This window comes from Balaenoptera acutorostrata, chromosome X (assembly GCF_949987535.1).
Source record: "Balaenoptera acutorostrata chromosome X, mBalAcu1.1, whole genome shotgun sequence".
Taxonomy (NCBI): Eukaryota; Metazoa; Chordata; class Mammalia; order Artiodactyla; family Balaenopteridae; genus Balaenoptera; species Balaenoptera acutorostrata.
Genome location: NC_080085.1, coordinates 36,554,341 through 36,582,022, shown reverse-complemented (window position 1 = coordinate 36,582,022; position 27,682 = coordinate 36,554,341). Strand labels below are relative to the sequence as shown.

Below are 27,682 nucleotides of genomic sequence, written 5' to 3'. Positions count from 1 at the left end.
GAAGGGTAAGCTGGGACGAAGTGAGAGACTGGCATGGACATATATACACTACCAAATGTAAAATAGCTAGTGGGAAGCAGTCGCATAGCACAGGGAGATCAGCTCCGTGCTTTGTGACCCACCTAGAGGGGTGGGATAGGGAGGGTGGGAGGGATGGAGGCGCAAGAGGGAAGAGCTATGGGGGATATATGTATATGTATAACTGACTCGCTTTGTTATAAAGCAGAAACTAACACACCATTGTAAAGCAATTATACTCCAATAAAAATGTTAAAAAGCATAGTCTAATTTTTGAAGTTGTTGTAAATTAAGGCTGATTCTGTAAACAATACTTAAGAAACACTAAGCCTTTATCATTAAATAATTTTAATAAAATAAAAACATTTTCTTTCAAACAAAACCAAAAAAAAAAAAAAAGACTTAAATGTGAATTGCATATTGGTAAGTTATCACTGCTGAAAAGCACCTGAAAATATAACTGCTGCTCTTGGTTACTTGGCATCATGCTTTTCTAAAGACAAAAACACAGTGAGAGGGACATCCTGTAGCCATTTCTCGTTTATCATGAGTGTAAGGTTTTTCCAGCACTCACTACATTCTACTCTAGCCTGCACTCCTTCCAAAACAGTATGTTGGATTCTTTTCCCTGTAAGAATGGAGTATCTGCTAACCTCAGTGTAAGAAGCCTATCTCAAGTGTCTAATGCTGTGTGGATAAGTGCTAAACAAAAACTCAACATCCAGTTTATCTAAGCACTTACATTACTAGTGACAGTTAAGTAAACCAAGCTTCAGTAAATTAGAAAAGCAAATCTGTTCATATTTTACTGCAAATCTGAATTTTTGGTTTTTAATTAAAAAATCCCAACCTTGGGGCAATACAGAAGGCTACCTACAACCTAAGAGCTTGGTATTTAAAACTGACTTAGTAACTTAAGCTTTTAAGTCTCTTCAGTACATTCACGGTCTTAGCCTTTGACCTAGTCAGACTTCCTAAGGAAGCTATGGTTAACACAGCCTTAAGGGAATCTGCATAAGGCCCATTTTGCTGAGAAAGGATTTATACTAAATGCTTAAATAAGACATTCTGAAAGTAGATGGCTGAAAGAACTAACTACTAGTACTACTGATTAATATTTCCAGTAAGGGAAGGTACTCACCAACTTTAAGCAGTCACCATCTAGATTTCTGATTTTAAACACACAGCTTGAAAAAGCTGTTTCCTTATTCACCCAACAGAACACAGTAATTTACATCCCCTTGAGGGACACATCCTAAACGTAGAGGAGACCTTTGGAAAAAAAAAGGATTACGAAGGGCTCTTCCTCAACACACACTGAGCCCTAGGCATTGACCTATTATTTCCTTGGCATCCCGCAGACACTCTTCCTTGCTGACAGTTGCGGTTCTTAAGTAAGTCAGTCAGAAGGGAAGGACATTCCGAACCTTCACGATACGAATACTTACTTACTTCTCCCTGGTCCCACCTAAAGCACCAGATTTAAGACTCCAAAGTTATCTTTACTTCTGAATTCCAAAGAAGGTGCACCCAGTGTTTTAATGGGTGGGGAAAAATTAAATGGGAACTCTAAGAATACATTTCGACTCCTCACGCAGGTGAATCCCTCCGCAGGACTCACTCATGGAAAAACTTTCCAGTGTCCAAAGCAACCGTTTTGAATATTCTTACATCTATACAATTGAAGAGAAATAGAAAATGAGTAACTTCTATCTTGCAGGGTGGCCCCCGCTGGGCTCCCTCTGGGGCAGGAGGGTGGCGAAGGGGAGGCAGCGAGGCCGGGGCAGCTGGAGAATACGCACGGGGGGCGGGGGCCGGGGGCCGCCAGAAAGTCGGCCCGGTGTCTGGAAAGTCATGTACGTGAAAAGGGACCTGCAAGCCATGACACAGAAACGTCTCAAAGGTCTGCCCCTACTGGACAGTACCGACAACTCAAAGGTTCAGTTCCATCAAGCCTTTTCTTCATACAAGTGCCCAATTTACAAGTTTATCACTAATTACACATAAAAATAGGGCTTTTATATTTCAGCAGGTTAATGGAAAAATAAGCAACTCGAGAAAAGCCCACCACAATGAAAAACTTCTACTTCTAGATAAACGTTGATGGAGCCCAAGGAGACGACCTTGTTTTCAGATGACAACTAAAAGCATTTCCATTTTACTCTTGAGCTGTGTACATCTCAGTGGAATGTCTTTAAAACAATTAACTGATTTTTGTATGGGTCTGTAATTTGTTTCGTGGAGGAAAGTTTTAGTGTGGTTTAAGAACATTTCCCTTGAGACTTTACAACCTAAGAAAATGAGTTATTAAAACCTTTGATATAACCCCAACTTTAAACTTTGAGGTATAAAAACTGTCAATTTTCTACCTACCTGTAAATTATCAGATTACCATGAAGCAGTTCAAAATATTAGTGGCCATATTTTCATTGTTGTGTTCACGTGGCTAAAAATACTTAAAATTCAAACGGTTTAATCCAACTGGAGTTTTCCAAACTGCAGAACACGTTTATGAATCTTCTGGTTCTCTTAAAAAAATAAGAGTTTGAGGAAAAAGAGTATGTCTCTTTCTCTAGCAGTAATCCTTGCAGTAACCCAACTGTAGGGAAGCACCAACAGGTTTCTATGGAAGTCATATTTCTTTGGAACATGGCAACAAATAATTACTTCTCAGATACCCAAAAGCAGAGCAGATGGAATTTGCTAGAGAATTAAATGAATTTTCACTTCTATCACTCCCGTCAAATACGTGACCTGCTTTATTTCTGATTTAAATGAACTTTGAAACACCAAAGTGTTTCACAAATCTTGGTCTTAGAATGAACGGTTAAGCCAGCAATTAGATCACAATCCCATTTTTGAAAGGCTTAGATATGAATATAGAAAATAAGGGCTGAATCCCTCTACTTGTAAACATTTCCCCTTTAAAGTTCCCTTTAAATCGATTACACCTCTAATTTACTTTCCGTTTAGAAATCTTATTTTAATAAATAAAAGGGGAAACCGAAATTTAATTTATAAAGTTTTATTTTTGTATATGTGCTAAATCTTAGGAACTGTGGACAATCTTCAGTCAGTCTGTTGGCTTGTAAAAGGCTGAGAAGTATGTGATCTGGGTGGTGAAATTTCGTCTTGGGAATCTGGATTTCAAAATGAAAAAAAATTTTCACTCATTTGCAAGTTTAAAACATGGTGCACCTTTCCCCCTTTTTTTCTTACACCTAATAAATTCGGAGGAAAAGTGCTACATTTCTGCAAACGTAAAATAATCTAAAATAATCGTTGTAAATACAATCGGCAGCAAGTTCTTAATACATTTAGCACTTCTGTAGTGATTTACCACACCCAAAACCTTATTTTCAAACACTAAACACTCACATAGGTGCAGGACCAATTTTGGTTGAGCCCTGCTAGGAAACCAGTACTGAATGGTTTTTCTCAGTAACACAAGAACTGGGGGGAGGGGAGGGGTGTTTTACTTTCTCGGCAGTATGTAGTACCTTCAAACTAGAGACCAAAATTGGGCACTTATGAAAAGGCAATTTTTAAAAAAATCCAGTTATAATTCTAAATAAGGCAGGATATATCCACCAAAGTAACCACAAAATTCAGCAAAGTAAGAGTTCACAGGAGAACATATGCTGGAAAAATACTAAGAAAAAACAGAAAGGAACTATTTTGGAGTAGTCATCTGAGTATTCACAGACTTGCTTTCATTTACAAACGTAATTCAAATAAAAAAGGCTCCTCATCTTTTTAACCCACTACTAGGATTAAATACTTAAGTTGTTATCATTCACTAATAAAAGTTAATCATGAAAAAAATATAAAACATTTTAATTCTAAATTTGTACATGTAACAGCTAAAAGAGACAAGGTTGGGAAATTATTATTGAGTGAAAAATGAACCAAGACAAAAACCCCAAATATGATTATGTTCTTATTTCTGCCTCTACAATGCTGAACATGAAAATTTGGTTGGTGGAGGGCTTAGAAACAGCAGCAATATGGTTTTAACCAAGTTGTGCACTGAAATACTTAGCTCCAATAGGGCAAAGCCCTTGTTCACACAGATTAACAATGAAAATATCTTGTCTTTTTGTTAACAGATTCTACTGTCTTCTATAAAGTATAATCATGCCATTTAGAATTCCAGGGGTACTTCTTTGAAAGGAAGACTAGTGATTCCGCAACAAACATGTAAAGTAGGAAATATATATATGGCTCAAGAAATCAGTTGAGGGAGAATTAAATAATCTTTAGGCACTTTGAAGACTTGGAAGTTTAAAATGTGCCATTTATGTTCAGAAAAAGACCTCAAAATCCACCACTATGTTGCTCTTACAATAACATGCATCTTAAAATTTTCAGTTAATACATTAATGCTTGCTTAAGAGTTAAATATAGAAAATAATTTGCACAAACAAACAAAAATAACTCTCTCCATTCACCTCTCCTAGATCCTGGTCACAACACAGACCATTCTTCCTCAGATGGAGGGGGAAAGGATTCACAAGCCCTCACCTGGCACTAGGGGACTTGTAAATTCAAAGCAACGAAGGTGGGATCCCCCTCCAAGGAGAAAAATTCACAGCCTTTTAAAATGTCAGGTTTTTCGTGTCTAGGAAGTCATTCGTTTTAAAATTAAGTATATTACATACTTTTGTTAAGGACCAGGAAACACAAAAATCATCTCAGATGGTTAGGTGGTGTATTTAATGATAGCAACTTGTCCAAATAAATTTAGCCTATTCTGCTCATTGTTAAGGAAGCTTGGAATTGAGGAACTTCTAAATTAAAATTACCAACTGGAATTGCAGACAGTGTGTATGACTCTGGCTCACACTTAACAAACTCAGATGTAATATACTTAAGGCAAAAACAGGATCTATCTGGTGTCAAAATTTCCTAATATTACAGAAAACCTAGAAGCACAGATTGACTACAGAGTACTGCAAATAAGATATCCAAAGCTTTATCTTAAATACCTGCCCCTTTTAATCACAAAATAACACAATTCTCAATTTTGTTTCTGCTTTGTTCAATTCCAACTATAGCCTTTTTGACAAAACATTTGCCTATTAACTAAACTGTAAAAAATACAACCAAGCTTGTGCTCATTAAATATACATGTATATAAAAAACATACAAAAAGTACAAGATTGATTATGTTAGGAAACTTTTACAGTGTCAACAATCCTGTTTTTCTCTAAATCTGTTAGTAAAGGGCCAAAGGTCAAATCTTTCTGTGCACAAAAACTCAATGTGACTGAACTCCTGAATTCAGTGTCATGCCTAGGCATGCTATGCACAGAATTATTTTTAATGTGCAGTCCTTAAAAAACAAACAAACAAAAAAAGACAAAAAATTAACCAAAAAACCAAAACACACCACAGGACAAAAAGTTCTTCTTAAATCAAATTCTATTTGTGAATTCAGCAAAATAATTTCTATAAAATAAAACAGCAAAATATTTAAATAGAATAGGGTGGACTGTATCTGTTTGCAGGGGTATTTGGTTTTTAGACAGGTTCCAAAAAATTACACACATTCAAGTTACCAATTCTTTTAAATACAGTATGAATTCATGAGTTCCTTACCTTTAATTAAATGCTTATTCTGAAATTATACCTCAATTATATTAACTAACCAGTTTCCTTTTTAATTAGACCCTGCTTCAAATGTTAAAATTTTCGGAATAATGGAAAAGGAGCTAGGACAATTCTTGCTTTCAAGTAAAACTGTGACTGAGCAGAAGCTCAGCCAGACATCTTGGTGCAGTGGTACTCCAAGCACTGTGGGATTCTGATGACTTCCACTTCACTGGGATCCAGCAGAAGGAAAGTTTTAAAAGGTTCTCCTAATAAGCTCTACCAAAGAAACAGAACAAGCACACCAAATACAGTCTTCTATTATGCTCCAAGCATCCTGGCATAGCAAATTTTTGCATATTTGTTTTAAATCTTTTAAAATTCCCATTACTGATACTTAAGTTTCCTTATCCCACCCAGAAGTTGAACTGTCAAACATTAGATGTAAGCAACATATGTGTAACTGAAAACCACCTGTTTATCACATTTCTCCCCTTGTTTTGTATTTTATATTCTAGGTGTAAGACGGAAAAGCTCTGAGCAATACAGCTGTCGCACTGGGACAACTGCTGTCATTATGGTAATTTTTTCCTCATTGGCTACACTAACCTGGTGTGAAGCCATGCTACATGTTACAGCGTAACTATAGCTTCAAAGTGATTAACCTAACCTCAGAATAAAAAGGCAATGAAAAAGATCTAGAAACAATGTTACATCACCAAATTTTCCACATCAACCAAATAATTTAAAGGTTACCAGCCTTTCACTGCTCATAATAAAACTGACTCCAGTGGCAAAGAATTAACATGAAACTATTGGTGTGGCTGAAATGGATGGGCTCTGGTTTGTTGCTGTTGGTTTATTTTTTGTTTTTGTAAAGGAGTTGATCCAACTGCCCTTAAGGCAGGCAACACTGCTTGCAGAGTGCAATGGGTATAACAAGGAAATTAACTTCTGTAGGTTTTGTAGATCTGTGAGTCTCATCAAGAAAAAAGTTTCTTGCTTAAGAATTAACAGTCAAACATTAATATACTATATACACCTTTGCCATTTACACGTTAGCATCAGGCCATTTATTACAAAACACTATACACTTTCCACTGCAGGCGGGTTATATATTGACAGCAAATTTCTGCAGGTAAGACAGTGAATAAACTTTCCACTCCATGTTGATTAGGAATAGTTTTTCTAGTTTTAAATATTAGCCAGACACAGAAAAAGGTTGGACTGTAAGGCCTGGGTGCACAGTCTTGATGGAACCAGTTAATCATGTGCATTTCACTGATCCTTCGTCTGAGGTGGGGATACTTCTTCACTGCCTTCATAATTTTCTTGTGCTCGTTGGCCAGTTCTCTGAGGGTTGTTCATGTGATGTGCTGCTGGGCCTGTATACGGCTGTCCATGCACATGGTTATTCTGGGAGGGGAGAAGAGATCTGCATGTTAAAACTTTTCATATATTAAACTTCATCTTTAAAGATCACAGGCTGAAGTTTGTGGAAATGTAAACATTTCTTTTATTCCTAGGACTGACAAAGAGTAAATACACTTGGGCTAATGATGGAAAAGAAAAAAAAAAAAGTGGTTTGAAAGAGAAAAGGTAGCCTAAATTCAAACCCCAAAGCCCCAAATAAGAGCAGTGTAGGTCTGTTTAATTCTTTGGCCAAAGTGATTTTAAGTGCCAAAAATTATTTAGATTCAAGTCTGACAAATAAGGGATAACACAGCCCATTATTGCTCGTGGTAAAAAATATTCAGGAAAAGTATCTGTGAGCTGGAACACATCTATCCTCACTCTTCTGAGCACCTTGAAACTCCCATATGAGAAATCTGATTGAATGATCATATGAGGTCTGCATGAGCAACAATCCAGAACACAGGACGATGTTAATGAAAACAAAACAACACTGAAGACAGTGGATTAACTGGGCATGATTAATATATGAGTTTTCTCAGGGCCGAGGAAAGTAACTCTTCTCCTTGTGGATTTGGGTCCTTAATGTTTTAAACCCCTGAACTCTCATTTTTCTGTACGTTCCCCACCAGTCAAGCCAAGAAGATTATAGGCTTTAACTTTCTATAATTTCTATTACGAAAATTATGAATATGCATTTTCCAGTCATATTCAACATTTCTAGTCAGCATGCTTCTATTTCCACCCTGAAATATAAGACAGAATGCTTAAATAATGGTTCTGAAAGCATGGTTCCTAGACCAGTAGCAGCAGCAGCTGGGAACTCGTTAGAAATGTACTGAGGGGGATTCCCTGGTGGCGCAGTGGTTGAGAATCTGCCTGCCAATGCAGGGGACACGGGTTCGAGCCCTGGTCTGGGAAGATCCCACATGCCGCGGAGCAACTAGGCCCGTGAGCCACAACTACTGAGCCTGTGCGTCTGGAGCCTGTGCTCTGCAACAAGAGAGGCCGCGATAGTGAGAGGCCCGCGCACCGCGATGAAGAGTGGCCCCCACTGGCCGCAACTAGAGAAAGCCCTCGCACAGAAAAGAAGACCCAACACAGCCATACATACATACATACACATACATACATACATACATAAAAAAAAAATAAATTAAAAAAAAGAAATGTACTGAATGAGAAACGCTGGGGTGGGGCCTAGCACTCTGCTGCAACAGCCCACCAGGGGATTCCCATGCTTGTGCAAGTTTAAGGACCACTGCCTCAAAAGATCTGAATTAGTCACATCTGGGGTTTAGAAAGTCACATCTCATTTAGAACGTTTCTTCATCTAAATTTATTTAGTTATTGATTTCACAGAAAAATTCATGGAAATCTGTCAAATCCCTGATTTTTTTCCAACAATTTTTACTGTCATTGTCTTGGTTACGCTAAGTAATAAGCAAACACTTCTTCCTTCACTGCCATATCTTAGTGCCTTCAAAATCCACTCGCACACTTAGCCTAACAGGAAATGTCGTCTTAATCCATTATACTAAATATTGATTATCATTTTATATTGACGTGAATAATCATAGTTTTACGAACTTCATCTACTAGTACAAGAGGGGCACATATTTGACCAGGAAAACACCACAGGGGCAAGCTCAAACATGCCACATTGTGACCCCATGCCAACTATTCCTCTTTTGATCATGCCCCCAAAGCTAGTCTAGATAATCCCTCGATTACTTTACAGTCACAACAAAAAACTTAGCCACCCTTTAAATAAAGCATAAAGATTGGTTCTAGGGAATAAAAACACGAGCCAAGCCCGATATACCTGCTGATACTGAGATCCAGGTGAATGGGGGTATAACGGGGCATCTTCAGGTGGAGGCGACTCATGCTCATCGGGGGCATCTTGGTCATCTGGCTCCTGATTTTAAGTATTTAAAGATAAAGAATTATGTAGCCAAATTCAAGTTTATTTTTAATTTTTTTTCTATTTGAAATAAACTCTTTAAAATCTAAAAAACTGACCCACTAACAACTTTTCTTTTACTACAGATAAACAAAGTAAACTGAAAGGAACCTGATTTGGGTTCTCTTAGAAATACTAGATTCAGGCAATTTCACAAATATTTCTCTAAAAGAAGGCTCCCTCATTAAGACCACATATAAATAAAACGTCAACCTAATTTTTTCCCCATTAATACATAAACACTGGCCTATAAAGTAAAGAATTACTTTGCTTTCTTCCATTTCTATCTGCTGCACACTGGTGGCTTTTTTTACCTCCTCTGGACAGAGTTCACAAGCTTTTGCAAGTGTCATCCTAGCACTATGGGATCTCTCCAAGAAATAACCATTTGATGTTTCATTGCTTTGCACCGGAGGAGACCAATTGTTGTAAGTGTACTGAGGATTGCCAGTGTATGGTCTTCTTTCAAGTTCATCTCCAAGCCATTCCACTGCCCAGGTCCACTTTCTTTTAAGATCTCCATTGCCCTTCAAAAGAAAATAAAACTATATATGTAAAAGGTTTTGGAATGCTTTTCAAAGGTAACTTTAAACGACAACTCCAAATTCTCACAATTCTCTTCTTTTAAAACAGAATCCTTAATTCTGATTCAGATTTCTACAAAATTATATGTGTGTGTGTATATATATACACATATATATATATATATAGAGAGAGAGAGAGAGAGAGAGAGAGAGAGAGAGAGCGAGCGCGCGCGCGCGCGAGAGAGAGAGAGAGAGAGAGAGAGAGAGAGGGAGAGAGACCCTCACCTGCAGAATCTGGTAAGCAACAGGACAATTGCTAAAGAGAGCTACCATACATTTTATACACTGGTATGCTCTTTTTTGATAGTGATTCTTAGAGCGCTGGATTGTGTCAAAGAGCCCATCTCGGTCATCTGGGATTCCTTTAAGTGCATTATGAATTCTGAAAGAGAACCAGATAAATAAAAACTTCTAAAATCAAATAGCAGCTAACATTACTGAGTGCCTACTATGTGCCATTCATAAATGTCCTTGATGTACTCATGTAATCTAATGCTAGACGGTAAGTCCTCTTCTTAAACCCTTGAACACAGATAAGAAAAATAGAGAGGTTAAAAGGCTTGCAACCCAAGGTCATATGGCCGCCTGGTACCAACTTATTACCAATCCAAAATGACAAATATCATATGATTCCAGTTATATGAGGTATTTAGAGAATAGGCAAAAATCAGAGAAAGCAAGAATAATGGGTACAGAGTTTCAGTTTGGGATGATGAAAAAGTTCTGGAGATGGATAGTGGTGATGGTTAACACAATATTGTGAACGTACTTAATTCCACCAAATTGTACACTTAAAAATGGTTAAAATGGTAAATTTTGTTATGAATATTTTACAATTTTTCAAAAAATATTTTAAAATTTACCTGCCTGCAATTCTACTCTAAGCTATATATCCAAGAGAATTGAAAACAGGTGTTTAAAAAGAAATACAAAACTTGTACATGAATGTTCACAACAGTATTATTCACAGCAGCCAAAAGGTGGAAACAACCCAAATATCTACCAACAGATGAACGAATATACAAAATGTAATGTACCCATACAATGGAATATTATTCAGCCATAAAAAGCAATGAAGTACAGATATGTACTCTAACATGGATGAATTTGAAAACATTATGCCAAGTGAAAAAAGCCAGATACAAAAGAACACATTGTATGATTCCATTCATATGAGATGTCCAGGCAAGTCCTGGATATTTTGCCTATGGACAGACCAATTCATAGAGGTAGAAAGCAGATTAGTGGTTGTCAGGGGCTGGGGGATGGGAGGACTAGGGAGTGACTGCTTAACTGGGTTTGGATTTTCCTTTTGGAGTGATGAAAATGTTCTGGAATTAGACAGTGGTAATGGTTGCACAACATTGTGAATGTACTAAAAGCCACTGAATTGTATGCTTTAAAATGGTTAAAATAGTGAATCTTATGTTAAGTGAATTTTACCTCAATAAAGAAACATTACCTAAAAAACCTTTTGTATACCTTATATTTTACTTAATAGAACGTTCCAAATCAAAATTCAAGTTTGCTTTGTTTTTTTGTATTACATGCATTTATAAAATCTGTTTTGTTTGGAAATCATGACTTTGTAACTTTGCAAAGTTTAATCATTTCAGACCACACAATCAACCATGTACAGGCTTCCTGCTATTTAATCTGAAACACTGCAGTGTATATTCTGTTTTTACCTTCAGTTTTGTCAAGTGATAATGAATCAACTGCTTTCAAATGCCATTTTTATCAATATTATCTTTCCCTCCCTTGTTCCCCAATGCTTAACGGTGCCAGGCCCACGGGAGATGCTCCATGAATACACACTGCTTACTAAATGACCTAAAAGCCCACTATGAGAAAATTATTTTCAAGCTTGGTGCCAGGGACTCGTAACAACAATCTTATCATTACACAAAAGTCAAATTCCCGTGTTTAATCCTGCACACATGCCTTTAGCATTATTACTTGCTCTAATGAAACAAGAGAACTAGGATGTGGCTAATTGGCTTAAAGCTATAAATGCATACAATATTTTCAAAAGAAAATAATGAAAAGTTAGATTCCATTTCAACCAACTCTTAAGTTTCAGATCCTTTGATCATATTGAGAAGAGTAGTGGTAGTATTCAAAATAAGCGGCTATAGTTTTAGAACTACTAAATTTTGTGTTTAATGAAAATTGATCTCTGGTTTAATGCTATTTTTACAATATTCATTCAACTGTTGGAACTCTATGATGGTAATTCTGGTGAATAATTTGAAAATATTATTTCATGAATTCTGGCATTTGCAATCCCCACTAAGACTCAAGATTTTAATTTCTCTTTAAGCATTTTGTTGTTATAAAACTTGTTTTCATGTTTCTGTTATTGATTGATTGATTGATTATGTGGCCGTGCCGTGCAGCATGTGGGATCTTAGTTCCCCGACCAAGGATTGAACCCTTGCCCCCTGTAATGGAAGCGAAGAGTCTTAACAACTGGACTGCCAGGGAAGTCCCAGGTTTCTGTTTTAATTATTACACTGACAGACAGGAGGCAGTCTGTTATATGGATTCTCAATTGTTTCCCAACATAAACTCTTACACTACTGTCCATGTAGGGAGGGAAGTTACACAATCTGGCAAAGTTGCCAACCAATTCCATAGTTCATCATCATCTGTATTGCTCTTGGGATTAAGGATAATGTATTAAGCTTTTACGTAAAAAGAGGAATTCTGGAGGAACCTTGAGGGACAGCTAAGCTGGATAACCTTAGTCCTAAATTAATAAATATTAAAAATAAAATTTAAAAATTAAATAATAAAATACAAATAAATAAAAAATTGCTAACTCCTAAACCTCTCGTACGTATATTGAAAAACTAGTTACGATTCATGCTCATTTATTCATGGATTCCATATCTGCAGTTTTGCTACTTGCTAAACTTTATCTGTAATGGCAAAAATCAACTCTTTGCAATTGCAGTCATGTGCAGAGTAGCAAAAACAACTGAGTTGCCCAACACACGTTCCCATCTGAAGTGGAACAAAGTGATATTCGGCCTTGTTTTAGCTGATACTGTAAACAAGTATCCTTTTTCCCATCTATTTCAGTGACAGCTTTTCACATTTTTGTGCTTTGTGTTATCTCACTGTTTAGAAAGGGCCTCAAATGTGTAGTGCTAAAGTGCTGTCTAATGTTCCTAAGCCCAAAAAGGCTGTGATGTGCTTTGCAGAGAAAATATGTGTCAGATAAGCTTTGTTCAGACCCGATTTATTGTGAGTTCAACGTTAATAAGTCAGCAATATATATTAAATAACGTGTCTTTAAACAGAAACACACATTAAAAACAGGTTATGTACTGATTGGTTGAAAAAAAAAAGTAACCAGAGACTGGCAAGAACCTAACCCTGTTTTTTCCCCAGGAGCAATGATTTAGTATTTGCTCATTCAGTGTTCACAGTGACTTTCAGACCGTTAACTACCATGAATAATGGGAACTGACTGTACTTACTGAAGGCACTATTTTTAGATAACCAAGTGTTATCTCATGTAATTCTAAAACTAATGTAATCTAATCCTAAAATAACCCTAGAGCATCATTAATGAAATTGAAACATTTACAAAAAAATCCCCCCAAACAAAAAACACAACAATTGAAAGAAAAAGGTTAGTATATTAAGTATGCAACTTGGGCAATGAGAGCAAAAAATAAAAAATGAAATAAAACTGTGAGGAAGGGGGGACCTTTTTATTCATTCTTATGATTTGTTTAAGATAAAACATTTATTAGATCTTCAAGAGGTAAACAAAAATATGTGCCGACTGGTAATTTCAGTTACTCTAAAAGCTGGGCAAGGAACAAAAAAGGGTATCTACCTGTGAGTCTGCCAGGAGTCCTCAATCAGTAAGATCTGCAAAAGCAGATCCAAATAGGGCCGGAGTTCATAAGTATAGGAATATGCAACCTAAAAACAGGTAAGACATGGTGAAGAACTTATTTAAAGCAGCAACAGTGGTGATCCTTTCGTAGTGTGTAATGTATAAAAATATCAAGTCACTATGTTGCACACCTAAAACTAATATAATTGTAAAGTCAATTATACTTAAAAAAAAACTATTTAAAAAAATAAAAATATAAAATAAAGGAATAACAAATCAAATTATAGAGACATATGAATGTATATTTTCCTTTAACCTGCCAGAGAAGTTCACTGAGGACAGTAGATGAGAACTGAGGATTCTCCCAGCAGCAAAAACGAAGCAATTTGACGGTTTCCTCTGAGTTACTGCAGTCCTCAATGATTTTCTTCACATAACTTGTCCTCACAAATAAAATGTCTGCCACATTCTGCTGAATTGGCATTATAGGTTGTGATAAATTAGGATCACCAAAAGGATTGGGAAGAGGAGGATTACCTAGAATACAGATTTGTCGTCAATGAAAAACGAATCGGCTTCTCCACAGAAAATAGCTTATGAATTTTTTATTTTATGAAAATAATATTTTAAATCAAGTTTCCTGAGTACAACAAAGAAAGTAATATTAAGCATTATAATGATCACATATATCAAGATGATAAAATGTAAAACTGAAATGGCAACACTGGCGTTTTCTTTATATAAAAGTTAATTCTTAAACTACTTTATAAACAAGGTACCAACCTCAGTAACAAGTAGACAGAAAGATTCCCTTTAAATATGAGAAAAAGGTGCAGGACTCAAAATATTATAAAATATTCCAAGCATGGACTTTCAGACTCTCGTTTTATTTTTAAATATCTTTGGAATTACTTTGAATCAGGTACTATATATGGCCAGCAGTACTTTAAAACCCATGTAAAGAATGGAGTATTTGACTTTACCGTTGATTGAAGACTGCATTCTTGACGAGACATTGCAGCATCGGATTAGCTGTGACACTACTGAGTATAATTTGCCTAATTCAGCATACTGATACTTGATTGGAGGACCTGGACCTTCATCTAAAGACACAAGCATAAAGGTAGCAGGTACACTCAATTTCAGAAGCTGTGTCTTCTCCGCCACACCTACAATAAAGAAGGGAGAAGCAGGAAGACAGGGGAAGAATTATATGAGAGGAAAGAACTGGGACGGAAGGGCTTCATAATAAAATATTTTTCTACAACTTTTATGATCAGAAGATCACTTTTGCTTAGCATTTACTTACTTCAGCAATCAGAACCAAAAATCTACTGAGTTAGTATAACTGGATTTAAGTATTAAAATGGTTAAACAGTGACTATGACATTCCAATCCTACTGGGCATAAGGAAGAGAAACACTTTCTATGGCCTGGGGAGTCTCGAGAACTAGCCTAGTCTGCAATCCTCATCATTAGGTGAATGACGAAAACTGAGAAATAAGAATTCTTTTATGAATTGCCTTTCTTCCTCAGCCAAGCTTCTTGAAAGACGCCTAAACTCGTGCCCTCTACTTTCTCGTCTTCCCAGTCCTCAACCCATGCCTATCTGGCTTCTGCCCCCTTTTCTGGTTTAAAGCTAAGGAATAGTTCTCAAACCATAACCATTTCCTCCTTTCTTGGGTTCCTCTCTTATTTTCTTTCTACCTCTTCTTATTCTTTTTTTTTGTTTGTTTTTTCTTATTCTTATTTGTGAGTCCTCCTTCCTCTCTTCAAAAGTGATGGTCCTCAAAGTTCCCACGTCAGGCTATCTTCTCACACCGTATACCGTATGCCTTCCCTGGACGATCAAACCCACTCTAATGGCTTCAAGTTCCAGCTATTTTCATTCAGCTGATTCCAAAATATTTCCAGACAAATAGACCACCGCTCTACTGGACATCTCTATTTGGGTGTCACAAAGACTCAAATTCCCTGTCCACGTTCTTCCTCCTGGGTTTCCCCTCTCAGTACATGGCACTACTACCTGCTCAGTTTGTCAAGTTGGAATTCTGGGCATCATTCTTAACATCTCTTCTGTGTTCCCCTTCCCTGAATACCCAATCACCAAATCCTACTGTCCTTATCTCCAATAAAAAGCACCAGAATCTGACTACTTGTATCCCGCTCACTGCCAGTTCCTCAGTATAAGCCACAACGATTTTCTATCTATAGGTGACTTTAACAATCTCTAGTCTTACTCCCCAATAATCCATTCCACACTGCAGCCTGGATCTTTCTAGAAGCCATGTCTATTCAAAACTCTACAATGGCTCATCAATGCCCTCAGGATAAAGTCCAGAATCTCTCACAAGGCTTGACAGAATAGCACAATTAGAGAATTCTACTCACCACTCCTGCCATCCTCATATTACATCAATTCTAGTCAGACTGAATAACTTTCATTTCCTCCAATGAGCCATGCTGAATTTATTCCAAGTCTCTGCACCTGCTGTTCACTCTGGATGGAAAAACTCAACTGACCAATTCCTACATCTTCTCCACTAAGTCCCTCACACTCCCCCTATGATGTACTTCCATAGCACTTTGTATTTTCCCCATTATAGCCATAAACATATTTTATGGCAAGTACCTTTTAATTTGCTTCTATACCCCATTAGAAAATAGGTGTCTTATTTATTGCCATGTTCCAAGAAGTATAATAAATACAGGTCCACAAATCCCTTATCTGAAACCCTGAGATTCAAACAGCTCTTAACATCAATATAAACAAAGTTCATTCATAAAGTTGCTGTGAAAATCTGGCCTGAACTGACAAGAGGCTATTTACATCTTCAATCATCCCCTCCCAGTGTGAATATTCACGTGTATGATTACAAAGTGCTGTTTCGGACCCTGCTCTAGGGATGTTACATAATTCAGGGCATATGGGCTATTTTACCTTTCTTAAAACCAAACAGTTCTGAACCACAAAGCATATCTGGTCCTAAGGATTTCGTATTAAAGTTTATAGACCCATATTTGCTTTTAGCAGGGAAATTTTAATTAGATTAGATTATGGACCAACGATGCATGTTTTCTGAACAGGGAATACCTAAAAAGGGAGTTGAACAGAGTGAGATTTTTATAAATACCTAAGATTTGGCATTTCTAAGTGTGAAATACAGATTCCCCTTACGCTTGTTTGCATAAATATTCTTTTCAACTACAAATATGCAAGCATCTCCAGTATGGGAAGGTAAGGGAAAAGACGACAAACGCAAAGTAGAATGTTGCTTATGTTAAAAGGGCCATGGATCAACTGGCGATTGGTAAGTTCATGCACAAAAAACCTGGAATGACAGGGATGTTTGGGTTTAGAACTTAACATAAATAACAGGTAATTTAAGTGAATATTTATATTATCCCCGATTTTAGTTTAGTTTACGTCAACAAAAACTTACGTACAGACTAAGTCCTTTACCCAAACTTGGTGAGTATTACACATCCATCTGGGACCTTTTGGAAATGTGGATTCCTTGTGTTAGCTCTGAGAATTCTTATTCAGTTGGTTTGGGATGGGGCCTAGGCATCAGTATTTAAAAAAAAAAGGTCTAGCACCACTACTTTAGGAGATAAAAATATGATTAAGATAGATTTTGACCTTTGTCTGGTGCAGAGATAAGACACATGCATAAATAATGATAAAATACAAGGAGAAAAGTGCAGTGTAAAAAAAAAAAAAGCTTCAGATAAAATTCACAATAGGTTTTATGGAACACTGTTTCTATTTTAGACCAGGTTATATTTCATCATGTGACTTACATGACTTCATTACTTAATACATTAAAAGAGAATTATGAAAACTTAAATTCTTACCTAAATTGGCATACATTACAAACAGGTTGAAATACTGCTGTAAATGACGCCCATGCTCTGAAACTTCTCTTCTCAGTAGATTTAGTACTGCTCTTAGTAAGTGATCACTCAGGCTTAAGTTGTCATAAGCCTGTAAAGGATAAAACATTGGTTGTTTTTCAGCAACAAGGTGCACGTATGATATAATTCTCTTTGCATGAAAAAGGGACATGCACATATACATGTTAAATATAGGCAGAAATTTCTGGAAGGACTGATCACACAAGAAATTATTAAAAAGGGTTGCTTTTTAGGAAAGGGGATGAAGATCCAATGTAGATTTCATTATAGAGGCTTCATACTGTTCTTAGTTTTAACAAATGGAAGTCCATTTAAATTTATAACAGTAAGTGTATAACTAAGCCACTGAATGTAACTGAATTAACAGAAAATTCCGTTATGTTTTAAAGAGCCAATAGTCACTATTCACTGCTGGGAAGTACTTTAAATGCAACTCATATAAACATTGAGGCATCGGACTCTATGGTTATTACGTGCTCATGCACGTTTGTTAGGTAAACGTATCAAACAGATGCACATATATCTGTGACTTCAACTTCCAGGAAACAGAATTTATTTCTGTTAACTGGGAAATTACCTGACTAGAAGGTCCTGGAGATGCAAAAGGTGAAGGACATGGCCCATCTTGCAAGGAAAAATGTGCAATAAAAACTATAAGTTTTGCAAATGCACCTCTCACTTCTGCACTAGGGCACTCCAGAAGGTATTCAGAGAAGCGATTTGAAACATTAAAAAGGACATTGTGAGCAAACCAAAAACGTACGTTCTTGCTGTGACGAAGGAGAATACATAATGCATCATACCTAAGACAAAACCAAACAAAAATCTATGAATATCGATTCAGTAACATGTTTCCTATAGTACAGGGATGGGTCTCTATGAACCAAACAAACAAACAAAAAAAATCAAAGAACTTCTTTTACTACTGGAGGGAGAGAACCAGCAATGGTAGCTTCTAGCACTAATATTAAAAAGATAAATACTATGACTTGGTCTATTTTCACAGAGTGACAAAATAAATAGACGAAAACTTACACAGTCCTCTACAAATCCATGACCAAACTCTTCCTAGGTTCAATGACAAAACAATAATCCCCATTCCCTTAACATCTTACTACTAGAATAGTAAGTAAATATTGTTGAATCGAGGTATTATAATGGCCTCTAAATTTATACAGTTAAAAACTTAAACTCATTTTAAGTTTCTACCTTTTTAATCTATGGCTGAATTTAATCTAGGGAAGCTAAAATGTTAATACTTTTGTGATTAGATAGCTTAGACTTTTAAGTATCATCCTGTAATGTTTTGTACAGAGATGTCAAAGATATGATACAAGGTAACAGAAGCAGAAGCCAACTTCTGAATAATAAAAGGCGGTATTTAATCTCAGTAATTATTTTTTAAATTTATTTTCTATACAGGTTCTTATTAGTTATCTATTTTATACATATTAATGTATATATGTCAATCTCCCAATCTCCCAATTCATCCCACCACTCAGTAATTATTTAAATATGATTTCTCTCACTATCGCTACCAAGATTTTTTAAATTCTGCATTCCAAATCTGAAATGAGATTATCATGGCTTGGAAAAAATAAAGCAGTATATTAAAGAACCAAACTAAATGCCAGTAATAATAGGAATGAAAATTCAAAGCAATGTACCAATCACTGGCAGAGCCACGGACTACTTTCTTGGTGTGAAATCCTGTGGTAAAGAGGAACCTAGCGGCAAGCTGAATACTAATCATAGTGATTTCTTCTGCTTCAGGCAACAGGTGATCTTGCCCTAAAAATAAAATGTAGATGAAAAAATAGTCAAACAAATTTCTGTGCTCAAGCCCCATTTTCATTTTCAAAAACAAATCTGCATTATCAACAATTTTCCAAGTCCTAACTATGTTAAAACCCCTGGGCTACTTATGAAATAATTCTTAGTAGTTCAGTAAAGCACCCTTCAACTAATGCTTGAGTCAAAAAACCAAACTGTTGTAACAAACAAAAGCTCCTCTGTCTCTAAATGGCAAGACAACATATAAAGCTCAAAGGTAACAGTCATCTGAAACATGACTTTAAAACAACCAAAAAGAGAGAAAACAAACACGTTGATGCCTGCTAAGAAACCCTGCAAGTAAAAGAAGAGGTATGCTTTATTACTAAGAAGCTAAATTCTTGATACTTACCTGGAGGAGGATTTAAGTAAACACCATTACATGTAAGCAGTTTTTTCATAAACTGAAAATATTCCGTACTGTACTGCATTCGGTTATGCATGAATTGCACATTCTGTTTCCGTACACTTCTCTCAATGGCTGATGGCATAATGATCTGATGGGGTCTTGTGGTGATAGCAAGCTCTGATATATACCTTATCAACTCATCATCTTGGTCTATTGTGTCCAATCGTTCATAAAAAAGTATGTAAGCATTCCACCACCTTTTCTGGCGCCTGTATGACATGCGCTTCATCATGTGATCGAATACTTCTCCCATGTACTCTCCACCAAAACACTGGTTTTTCATTTCTTCATCGTCATCCATTTTACATTCAGTTACATCTCCATCATCAAATTTATACCAGCGATTTCTCTCGCCATCTCCTCCGTTCCTCTGAATGATGTAAGAGTAGTAATGTCCCCCGCTCGCCTGACCGCTGTGTACAAGCACCCCCACAAGTCTGTATTTCGTGCTTCCTGCTGGCTCACTGTCAGACTGCTCATTCTGTTGTATCAACTGACTCTCTGGGTTTACGTTATCTCCTTCCAGCTTTGCAACACCGGCAACTGTGTAAGGTTCCATGTCCAGTTCGCGAGGAAATTCAAAGTAATCATTAAACTTGATTGCACATTCTCTTTCCCAGTCATAGTCGAATCGTTTTAGTTGGATAGCGAGAACAGGAGGTAATTTTTTAATAAGCAAGCGCTTTACAGTATCAACCTAAAATGAACAGAGCAAATTACTAGGTGTTCTCTTATAATCCACTGCAAAAAACCCCCAAACTTAAAACTCTACTATTAAATTCTCAGGATTAATCTGAAATTTTAAGTATAAACAAATATATGATAATGAACATAATCAGAGCATTTCTGTCAGTTGATATTTTTAAAATGTTCACTAAAACTAATACGAAGTAGCTGATGCCTTTTGCTACAACTTACAAAAATTAGTGATATAGACATTATTCGCTGTCTGATTTCTATATTGGAAGTGCTATCTAACCATTATTACTTGTTTGATATTTACTGTTATTTTAATGAAGTCTGCTGTGAGCAAACTACAGAAATATAATAATAGCAGCTAATATTTATTGGGCAATTAGGTGCCAAGTTATATGATGCTAAGTGCTGTCCAAGTAGTAACACGTTTAATCCTCACAACCCTCCCAACCCTGAAACTTAGGGATGAGACTTAGGAGTACTAGAGAGAGAACTTGCCTCAAGTCTTAGAGCTGTGAGAGGCACGGAGTATGGCTTTACAGCTCATGATCTCAACCTCTAGATTTTAATACCTCTCTAAGTGGTATGTAAAGTCAAAAGAATACAGGTGACTTAGAGGTGAGAGGGCTTGGGAGCCCAGAAAGATACACATTATTTACCATATGTATGCGTAAATTGTCTCTCCTAAAGAACTGTTAAATGCCCACAGACAAAAACCAATCAAGTGAGTCTAAAAATCTGATCCAAGTGGTTTAAAAAACACAGGTGGTAGAAGAAATCTTTTGTGGCTAAATAAAGTAATTAACAGTTTGGCTTCAGCAAACTTCTTGGTCTTGGGTAGCAACTCTGGACATGAGAGGAGAAATGTTTTCCTCTATGAGCTCTGTAGCTTCGAGGAGTTCAAGAGCAGGTTGGTTGAATATGGATGAAAAGTGCCTGCGTAACTCAGACAAGAGACTGATATTAAGCTACTATGACCTCTGAAGTGATTCACTCTTATCTTTACCTGTTTTCCCTAGCCCTTCTGGCACTATTTTCTCTCAATTGTCTTAACCTGACAAACCTTTCTCTCAATCATCTTTACCTGACAGACCCTTAAGTCAGTTATCTTAACTACCTCTCTGTTACCACTATAACAAAGCAGGGTAGGGAATAAAGAGGGTGAATTTTGAGAACAAACAAAAACAACCATTCTTCCAAACCCATTAAATGTAATCATAATTATTTTAAACAAAACTGGGCAATTCATACCTTTTTATTGCATTTTTCACAATGATAAGCATTTGCACCTTCTAATAAATCTCCTTTGACATATTGTTCCAAAGAATCAAGAAGATTTTGGTGATTTCTAATGTCTACATTCAAAGTCGTAAAAGATTCTTCACACTCGTATCTAAAGATATTATTTAGGAAATGATCAAAGAGAATTTATTCCTTAGTTTTCTAAACATCTTATTTAGTTATGGACTCAATGAAAACTACTTTTGCAATTTTTATAACATAACACAAAACCCATAAGTCATAAAATGTTACCAATAAATGACAGTTACCATTTATGAGTCACTTATCCTCTGCTGGGCATACATTAGGTTGTTTACACACTACACATAACAGGTGCTTTGTCTTCATGACAAATATTTCTCTATCACCATCTCCACGTCAGAGATGAGGGAAGTGGGGTTCAGAATGTGAATTTGGTCAAGATTACTAGGTGAAATGGTGTTTTCAAGCTAGGTCTGTCTGGCTTCACAGCTCAATCTCTTTATAGTCTACCATGCTGCTTCTGCCATCATCTGTTTAGATCTATTAATGAGCTGAATTTTTAAATGTTTCTCCTCTTCTGTAATGGAAACCTTACTAAAGCACAAGTTTGAACACACAAATGAATATGGGATAAGCAATCTGAATAGGAGCCACAATCCCACCTTGTGGCAATTTTCTACCAAAGGAATTTTCAGATTTCTGATGAGACATTTTCATACATTTAGAACATGGGATGTGAGGAATTCATTCTCAACCATTAAATTCATTCACTCAACAAATACACTGAGTGCCTACCATGTTTAAAGCCCTGTGGGATAGTCAATGTTTAAGATAGTCCCTCATATTTAGGGCTTTTCAATTTAGTTAGGGGAAAAAGGTACACAAATAAAGGCATTTATGAGTGACATGAATGGAATAGGAAGTATTAAGCAAACTGTTACTATAACTGGGGAACAGCCCATAGAAGAGAAAAGAGAAATTAGATTTTATGATTCCAGTTAAAAATTAGGACATTTGAAGCTGAGAAGTCAGCAAAGTTTTTCTGTAAAAGGCCAGATAGTAAATATTACAGGCTTTTTGGGGCCATGAGGTCCCTATGGCAACTACTCAACTCTGCTGTTATAGTGAAAGCGGTCAGACAGTAAGTAAAGGAGTGGGTATGTTCCAATAAAACTTTACAAAAACAGATGCAGGGCTGGATTTGACCTATGGTCCACAGTTTGTTAACCCCTGCTCTTGATAAATAAATACCCTAAAACAGATTGTCTCAGGACCCTTTATGTAACCTTCCAGCATATAACAAGACTAATTTAGTTGTGGAATAGGTATTTGAACTTTAGGGATTTTACTTAAGATCATGCTCTCTGGACATTTTCACTTGGCAAAGAAAATCAATAATTTCCAAATAATTTTGAAAACTGTCTAAAACAAACCAAGAAAAACTGACCAAAACAGATGACCACAAAATTTTATTTTTATCAGTAATTAAAAACAGGAGGTTAAAATGACAATTTTATTGTCCACCTAATGCACAAGATCTTTCAAAAGGAACAAAAGTTGCCCAGTCTCAAGATGGGAATAAAGACACAGACCTACTAGAGAATGGACTTGAGGATACGGGGAGGGGGAAGGGTAAGCTGGGACGAAGTGAGAGAGTGGCATGGACATATATACACTACCAAACGTAAAACAGATAGCTAGTGGGAAGCAGCTGCATAGCACAGGGAGATCAGCTCGGTGCTTTGTGACCACCTAGAGGGGTGGGATAGGGAGGGTGGGAGGGAGACGCAAGAGGGAGGGGATATGGGGATATATGTATACGTATAGCTGATTTACTTTGTTATACAGCAGAAACTAACATACCATTGTAAAGCAATTATACTCCAATAAAGACGTTAAAAAAAAAAAAAAGTTGCCCAGTCTATGCAAACAATTTTATGGCCTCATTCAGAATGAGTAGTTTAACATTTACATATAGTATTAGCACTTCCTCAATCATTTCCCTGTGTTCAAAAATAAAGCACATACACACACAACCTATGACTGTATATAATGCTGTTTAGACTTGCAGAAAATACTATCCTACTGTGATAGTCTGGTGAGAAGGGATTTCAAACCAACATTAATTGACAACATACATGAGAAGTTCCAAAGTAAAACTTCCATACAATAGGCATAAACGTGTATCTATCAGTAATGAACTTTAATAGTTAACTATTTTCAACAAGAGCCCTTAATCAACTTCCCCTTTAAGAAAACCAAAAACCAAAAACCAAAAAACACCAAAACCCAATTTGTTTAGTCAGCTTTTGCTATAAAGACTTTGTGTGGGAAACATAGCTTAAAGACAATGACAGTAATCAATGTTATTTTCAAAAAGTCAGTATTTCATTTGTATAGGAAATAGTGCTCCATGCCTGTCATCTTCTAAACTTAACATATTTACAATATTATAACTATTTTAATTCTAAGATAAAGGGCAAATTCATAAGTAATACCTGTAGCTATGCAAAATACCATTTTATTTTCTTAGGCATGATCACACATAAGAACATGTGAGAGTATGAAATAGTAAGAGCTTAGGTGGAGTTAAAGGAACCAAGTATTATTTGACAAAAACAAACAGACCCATAAAGGTCATGAGACTTTTCTGTACTGTTAAACTTCATTGTAATAAAATGAGAAAACAAACAAAACCCCCCCACAGTAGTAAGGTATGCGCAATATGTAATTCATCCAGCCTCAGGTATTTAGTAATCGGTAGCGTACTTCACTTTTGTACATAACTAATAGTAAAAATAAACAGTATAACATACACTTCAAGTATGAAATTAGCACTTACCTATGTGGGCAGCCTTGGCAAATCTTCTGATCAGCAAAGGAACCTCCTAAAACTTTACTTAGCATAGCTGGGTGTCCTAAGGCTTTCAAAGCTTCATCTAAACTATCCACCAATGAATTAAAAAATTCTAAAGCATCATGTTGTTCACGAAGATTAACAGGCTCACCCCAAAGCCTAAGAAATGAATGGAGTAAAATATGTAATGTGCGACACTCCCAGAACAATATATACAATATATTTTTCAGGAAAAAAGCAATACAACCATAAAATGACACCACAAAAACTGAGATTTTATTCCTCAACTACAGGAAGTAGAAAAAAACAAATGCCGTTTATGTTATCGATTGCTGTGGGGAAGAAAGTGAGATTCATAGTAAAAGTGGTACTTCACTGGGGAAGAAATACCATGAAACTACTGGTGTGGCTGGATGGACAGTAGAGCTCCAGGAAGGATGGTTTCTGTAGGTAATATAGTATAAGCATGCATTTTGAATCCAACTGAAGACACTGTTAAAATTGGGTGGCTGATCTTACTCTTACGTAGATAATTACTACTTCATTTCTTTCATTTTGCTTAAATTTTGGGTTACAGATACAGTGCAAAGATAATATTTACTCTTAATTAAATTGACTTTTCCGATCGAAAAGAGAAAGGTTTGACTTGTTTTACAGTTCATCTCTTTTGAATAATCTGAGGATTTAAATTAGGTAAATCAATCCTGAGAAAAGAAAATATCAATTATGTGAATGACAAAATAAGAAGTGATACTAATAAAACCTAGGCACTGCTGGAAACTATGACATCTAATTTTGTATTTATAGAGTAATATACATAGAGAATATAAGTGAATTCATTCTAAGCAACAGATATGACAAATGTATTTTAAGTATGCAAGAGGAACTAATTGTCTTTTAGTAAACTCCTTTGTAACACTTCTACTATGTAGCAAATAATCTCACCCTAATTATATTTCAGCTGTTAAATGTGCATATAGTGAGTTAGAAATCAAATATATCACTTGTTAAAAGATATTTTACAATGGAGAGATTTGTTAAGACACCAAGGGATCAAAGCTAACATCACCAATAATCAGATAAACTGATATCATGTGCCTCTGAATGCAATGCAATGAGAAGCATATAATAACATCACCTATGTAGTTATCTTGCCAAAAAGCTTAACTTGAATCTAATCATGGGGAAATAATCACACAAATCAAGAAAGTACCATAGGGACTTCCTTGGTGGTGCAGTGGATAAGACTGCGCTCCCAATGCAGGGGGCCCAGGTTCCATTCCTGGTCAGGGAACTAGATCCCACATGCATGCCACAACTAAGAGTTTCCATGCCACAACTAAGGAGTCCTGGAGCTGCAACTAAGACCAGGCTCAACCAAATAAATAAAATAAATAAATAAAGAAATTTAAAAAAAAAAAAAAAAAAAAAAAGAAAGTACCATAAAGGTCATGACAAGTTAGGGAGATTATTTTAGAGAAGACTAAAGAGGTAACAACCAAATACTTGTGATTCCTTCTAGGATACCAGTCTGGAATTGGAAAAAAAAAGTCAGAAAGAATATTTTGGGGAAATTGAAATACATGTTGATGAATATCAGGCATTACTAAATATTAAATTTCATGCATGTGATAACTGTATTAAACATTACATAGAAAAATGTCCTTATTCTTAGAGGATACATGTTGAAGCATGTAGGGGGGTTAAAGTGTCATATTTGCAACTATCAACTCGTTTAGAAAAAACAAACAAAAACCAAAACCCAAGTATACATATAAGCAAATATGGCAAAATGTTAACAATTGGTGAATCTGGGTAAAGAGTATATATCATAAAGGTGATTATTATACTACTTTACCTTTTCTGTTGGTTTGAAATTCTTCAATATAAAAAATCGGGGGTGGGAAATGTGGTTAACTAACCCGCATGTACCTAGAGTATATTATGTGTCTAAAGTGTAGGTAATCCAAAAGTGCTAGTCTAGACAAACTGCGAGCTCCACTAGCATAGGGAGTAATTAATTAAGAAGTCAAAAATGCAAGTGCATTATAAGATAAGCAATAACTGTAACTGAATGACAAATTTTAAGACAAAAGCTCAAAAAGCTTGAGAGTAATTTGGAAGAGGAGGAACAGAAATGCTAAAAGCCTTATGGCAGAGACGAGACAAGCTAGAGAAAGAATGAGAACCAGAATAGTCAGAGAGGAAGACGAGAGGTGTTGAGAGGTGATGGGACCAAAAGAGCAAAAGCAGAGCTGGGAAGGAGGGTGGTGCATGCAAGCCAATAAGTATGGATTAAGTAGGGGGCCTAGTTAGAGGAATCAGAAGAATTTATGCGGTGAGTCATAGGGAGGTCATTGTATTACAAAGCAGTGGTTTCAAAAGAAATCTAAGTAGTATCCTTGTAGGTAAAAGGGGAGCTGCTCTGATTGAAGCAGGGAAGGTGGACGAGAGCGGCAGTGTCAGGTGACCCTTTGCTTCTCTTGCTCTCAGCTGTCTGGGAGATACCTTGAAGGGATTCTAAGGAGTATTATTTAAGGGAATTCCCTGGCGGTCCAGTGGTTAGGACTCCATGCTTTCACTGCAAAGGGCTCAGGTTCAATCCCTGGTTGGGGAACTAAGATCCCACAAGCCGTGCAGTGCGGCCAAAAACAGAAAAAAAAAAAAAAAAAAAAAGTAGTATTAAAAAAATCCAATGCTATGAAGGATTATAGCATTCTCATACACAGTACAGATATGTGGTTGTACTACAGTATTTTAGCACAGTGCACGACATGATAGGCGATGATAAAAAAAACAAATGAAATAAATGAAGCCAGAGAAATAAGATCAAGACATAATCGAAGATTTTAAAAAAATTAACAACAACAACAAAACCCAACGTATTTATCACACCTTTCCTATAAAATTGTACATTAGAATAGCCAAAGAGTTGCTATGGGGAAGTTTTCCTTTATAGATCTCCTCTAGCTAATAAATGAAAGAATGATAAAATTAGAATGTTGCCATTTTGTAATCCTGATGAAATGCTGCATTTAGGCAATGATGATCAATGGCTGTTATAAGACAGAGACAGACAGACAGACATTATGTACTTCTCCTCATTGAGGTCATCGTTATCACCTACGAAGCAAGCCTCATCTATCCACTCCAGAAAAAGAAAAATCACACCTGAATTTGATCAAGCCTCTAGATCTCACTACCTATTTATTTATATGACATACAGGGGACTGAGGAAAACAGAAAACACCACAGGGATCCCATCAATAAAATCCAG

At 36.3% G+C, this 27,682-nt stretch overlaps 1 protein-coding gene across 4 annotated transcripts in view; it reads right to left on the bottom strand.

Annotated features, from left to right (window-relative positions):
- Positions 1-3,027: 3,027 nt before the first annotated feature.
- The window catches only part of USP9X (ubiquitin specific peptidase 9 X-linked), a 124,890-nt gene continuing 100,235 nt past the window's right edge, over positions 3,028-27,682 (bottom strand). For all 4 annotated transcript variants that reach the window (XM_057537590.1, XM_057537591.1, XM_057537589.1 and 1 more), the window contains 13 exons: positions 24,391-24,564; positions 21,537-21,678; positions 19,533-20,286; positions 19,015-19,138; positions 17,925-18,150; positions 17,288-17,417; positions 14,413-14,598; positions 13,746-13,966; positions 13,427-13,515; positions 9,799-9,955; positions 9,304-9,516; positions 8,849-8,944; positions 3,028-7,026 (listed from right to left, as the gene is read on the bottom strand). In XM_057537590.1, coding sequence (XP_057393573.1) covers positions 6,889-7,026; positions 8,849-8,944; positions 9,304-9,516; positions 9,799-9,955; positions 13,427-13,515; positions 13,746-13,966; positions 14,413-14,598; positions 17,288-17,417; positions 17,925-18,150; positions 19,015-19,138; positions 19,533-20,286; positions 21,537-21,678; positions 24,391-24,564 — 2,650 coding nt within the window. In that variant the 3' untranslated portion in view covers positions 3,028-6,888. The remainder of the gene's footprint in view (positions 7,027-8,848; positions 8,945-9,303; positions 9,517-9,798; positions 9,956-13,426; positions 13,516-13,745; positions 13,967-14,412; positions 14,599-17,287; positions 17,418-17,924; positions 18,151-19,014; positions 19,139-19,532; positions 20,287-21,536; positions 21,679-24,390; positions 24,565-27,682) is intronic.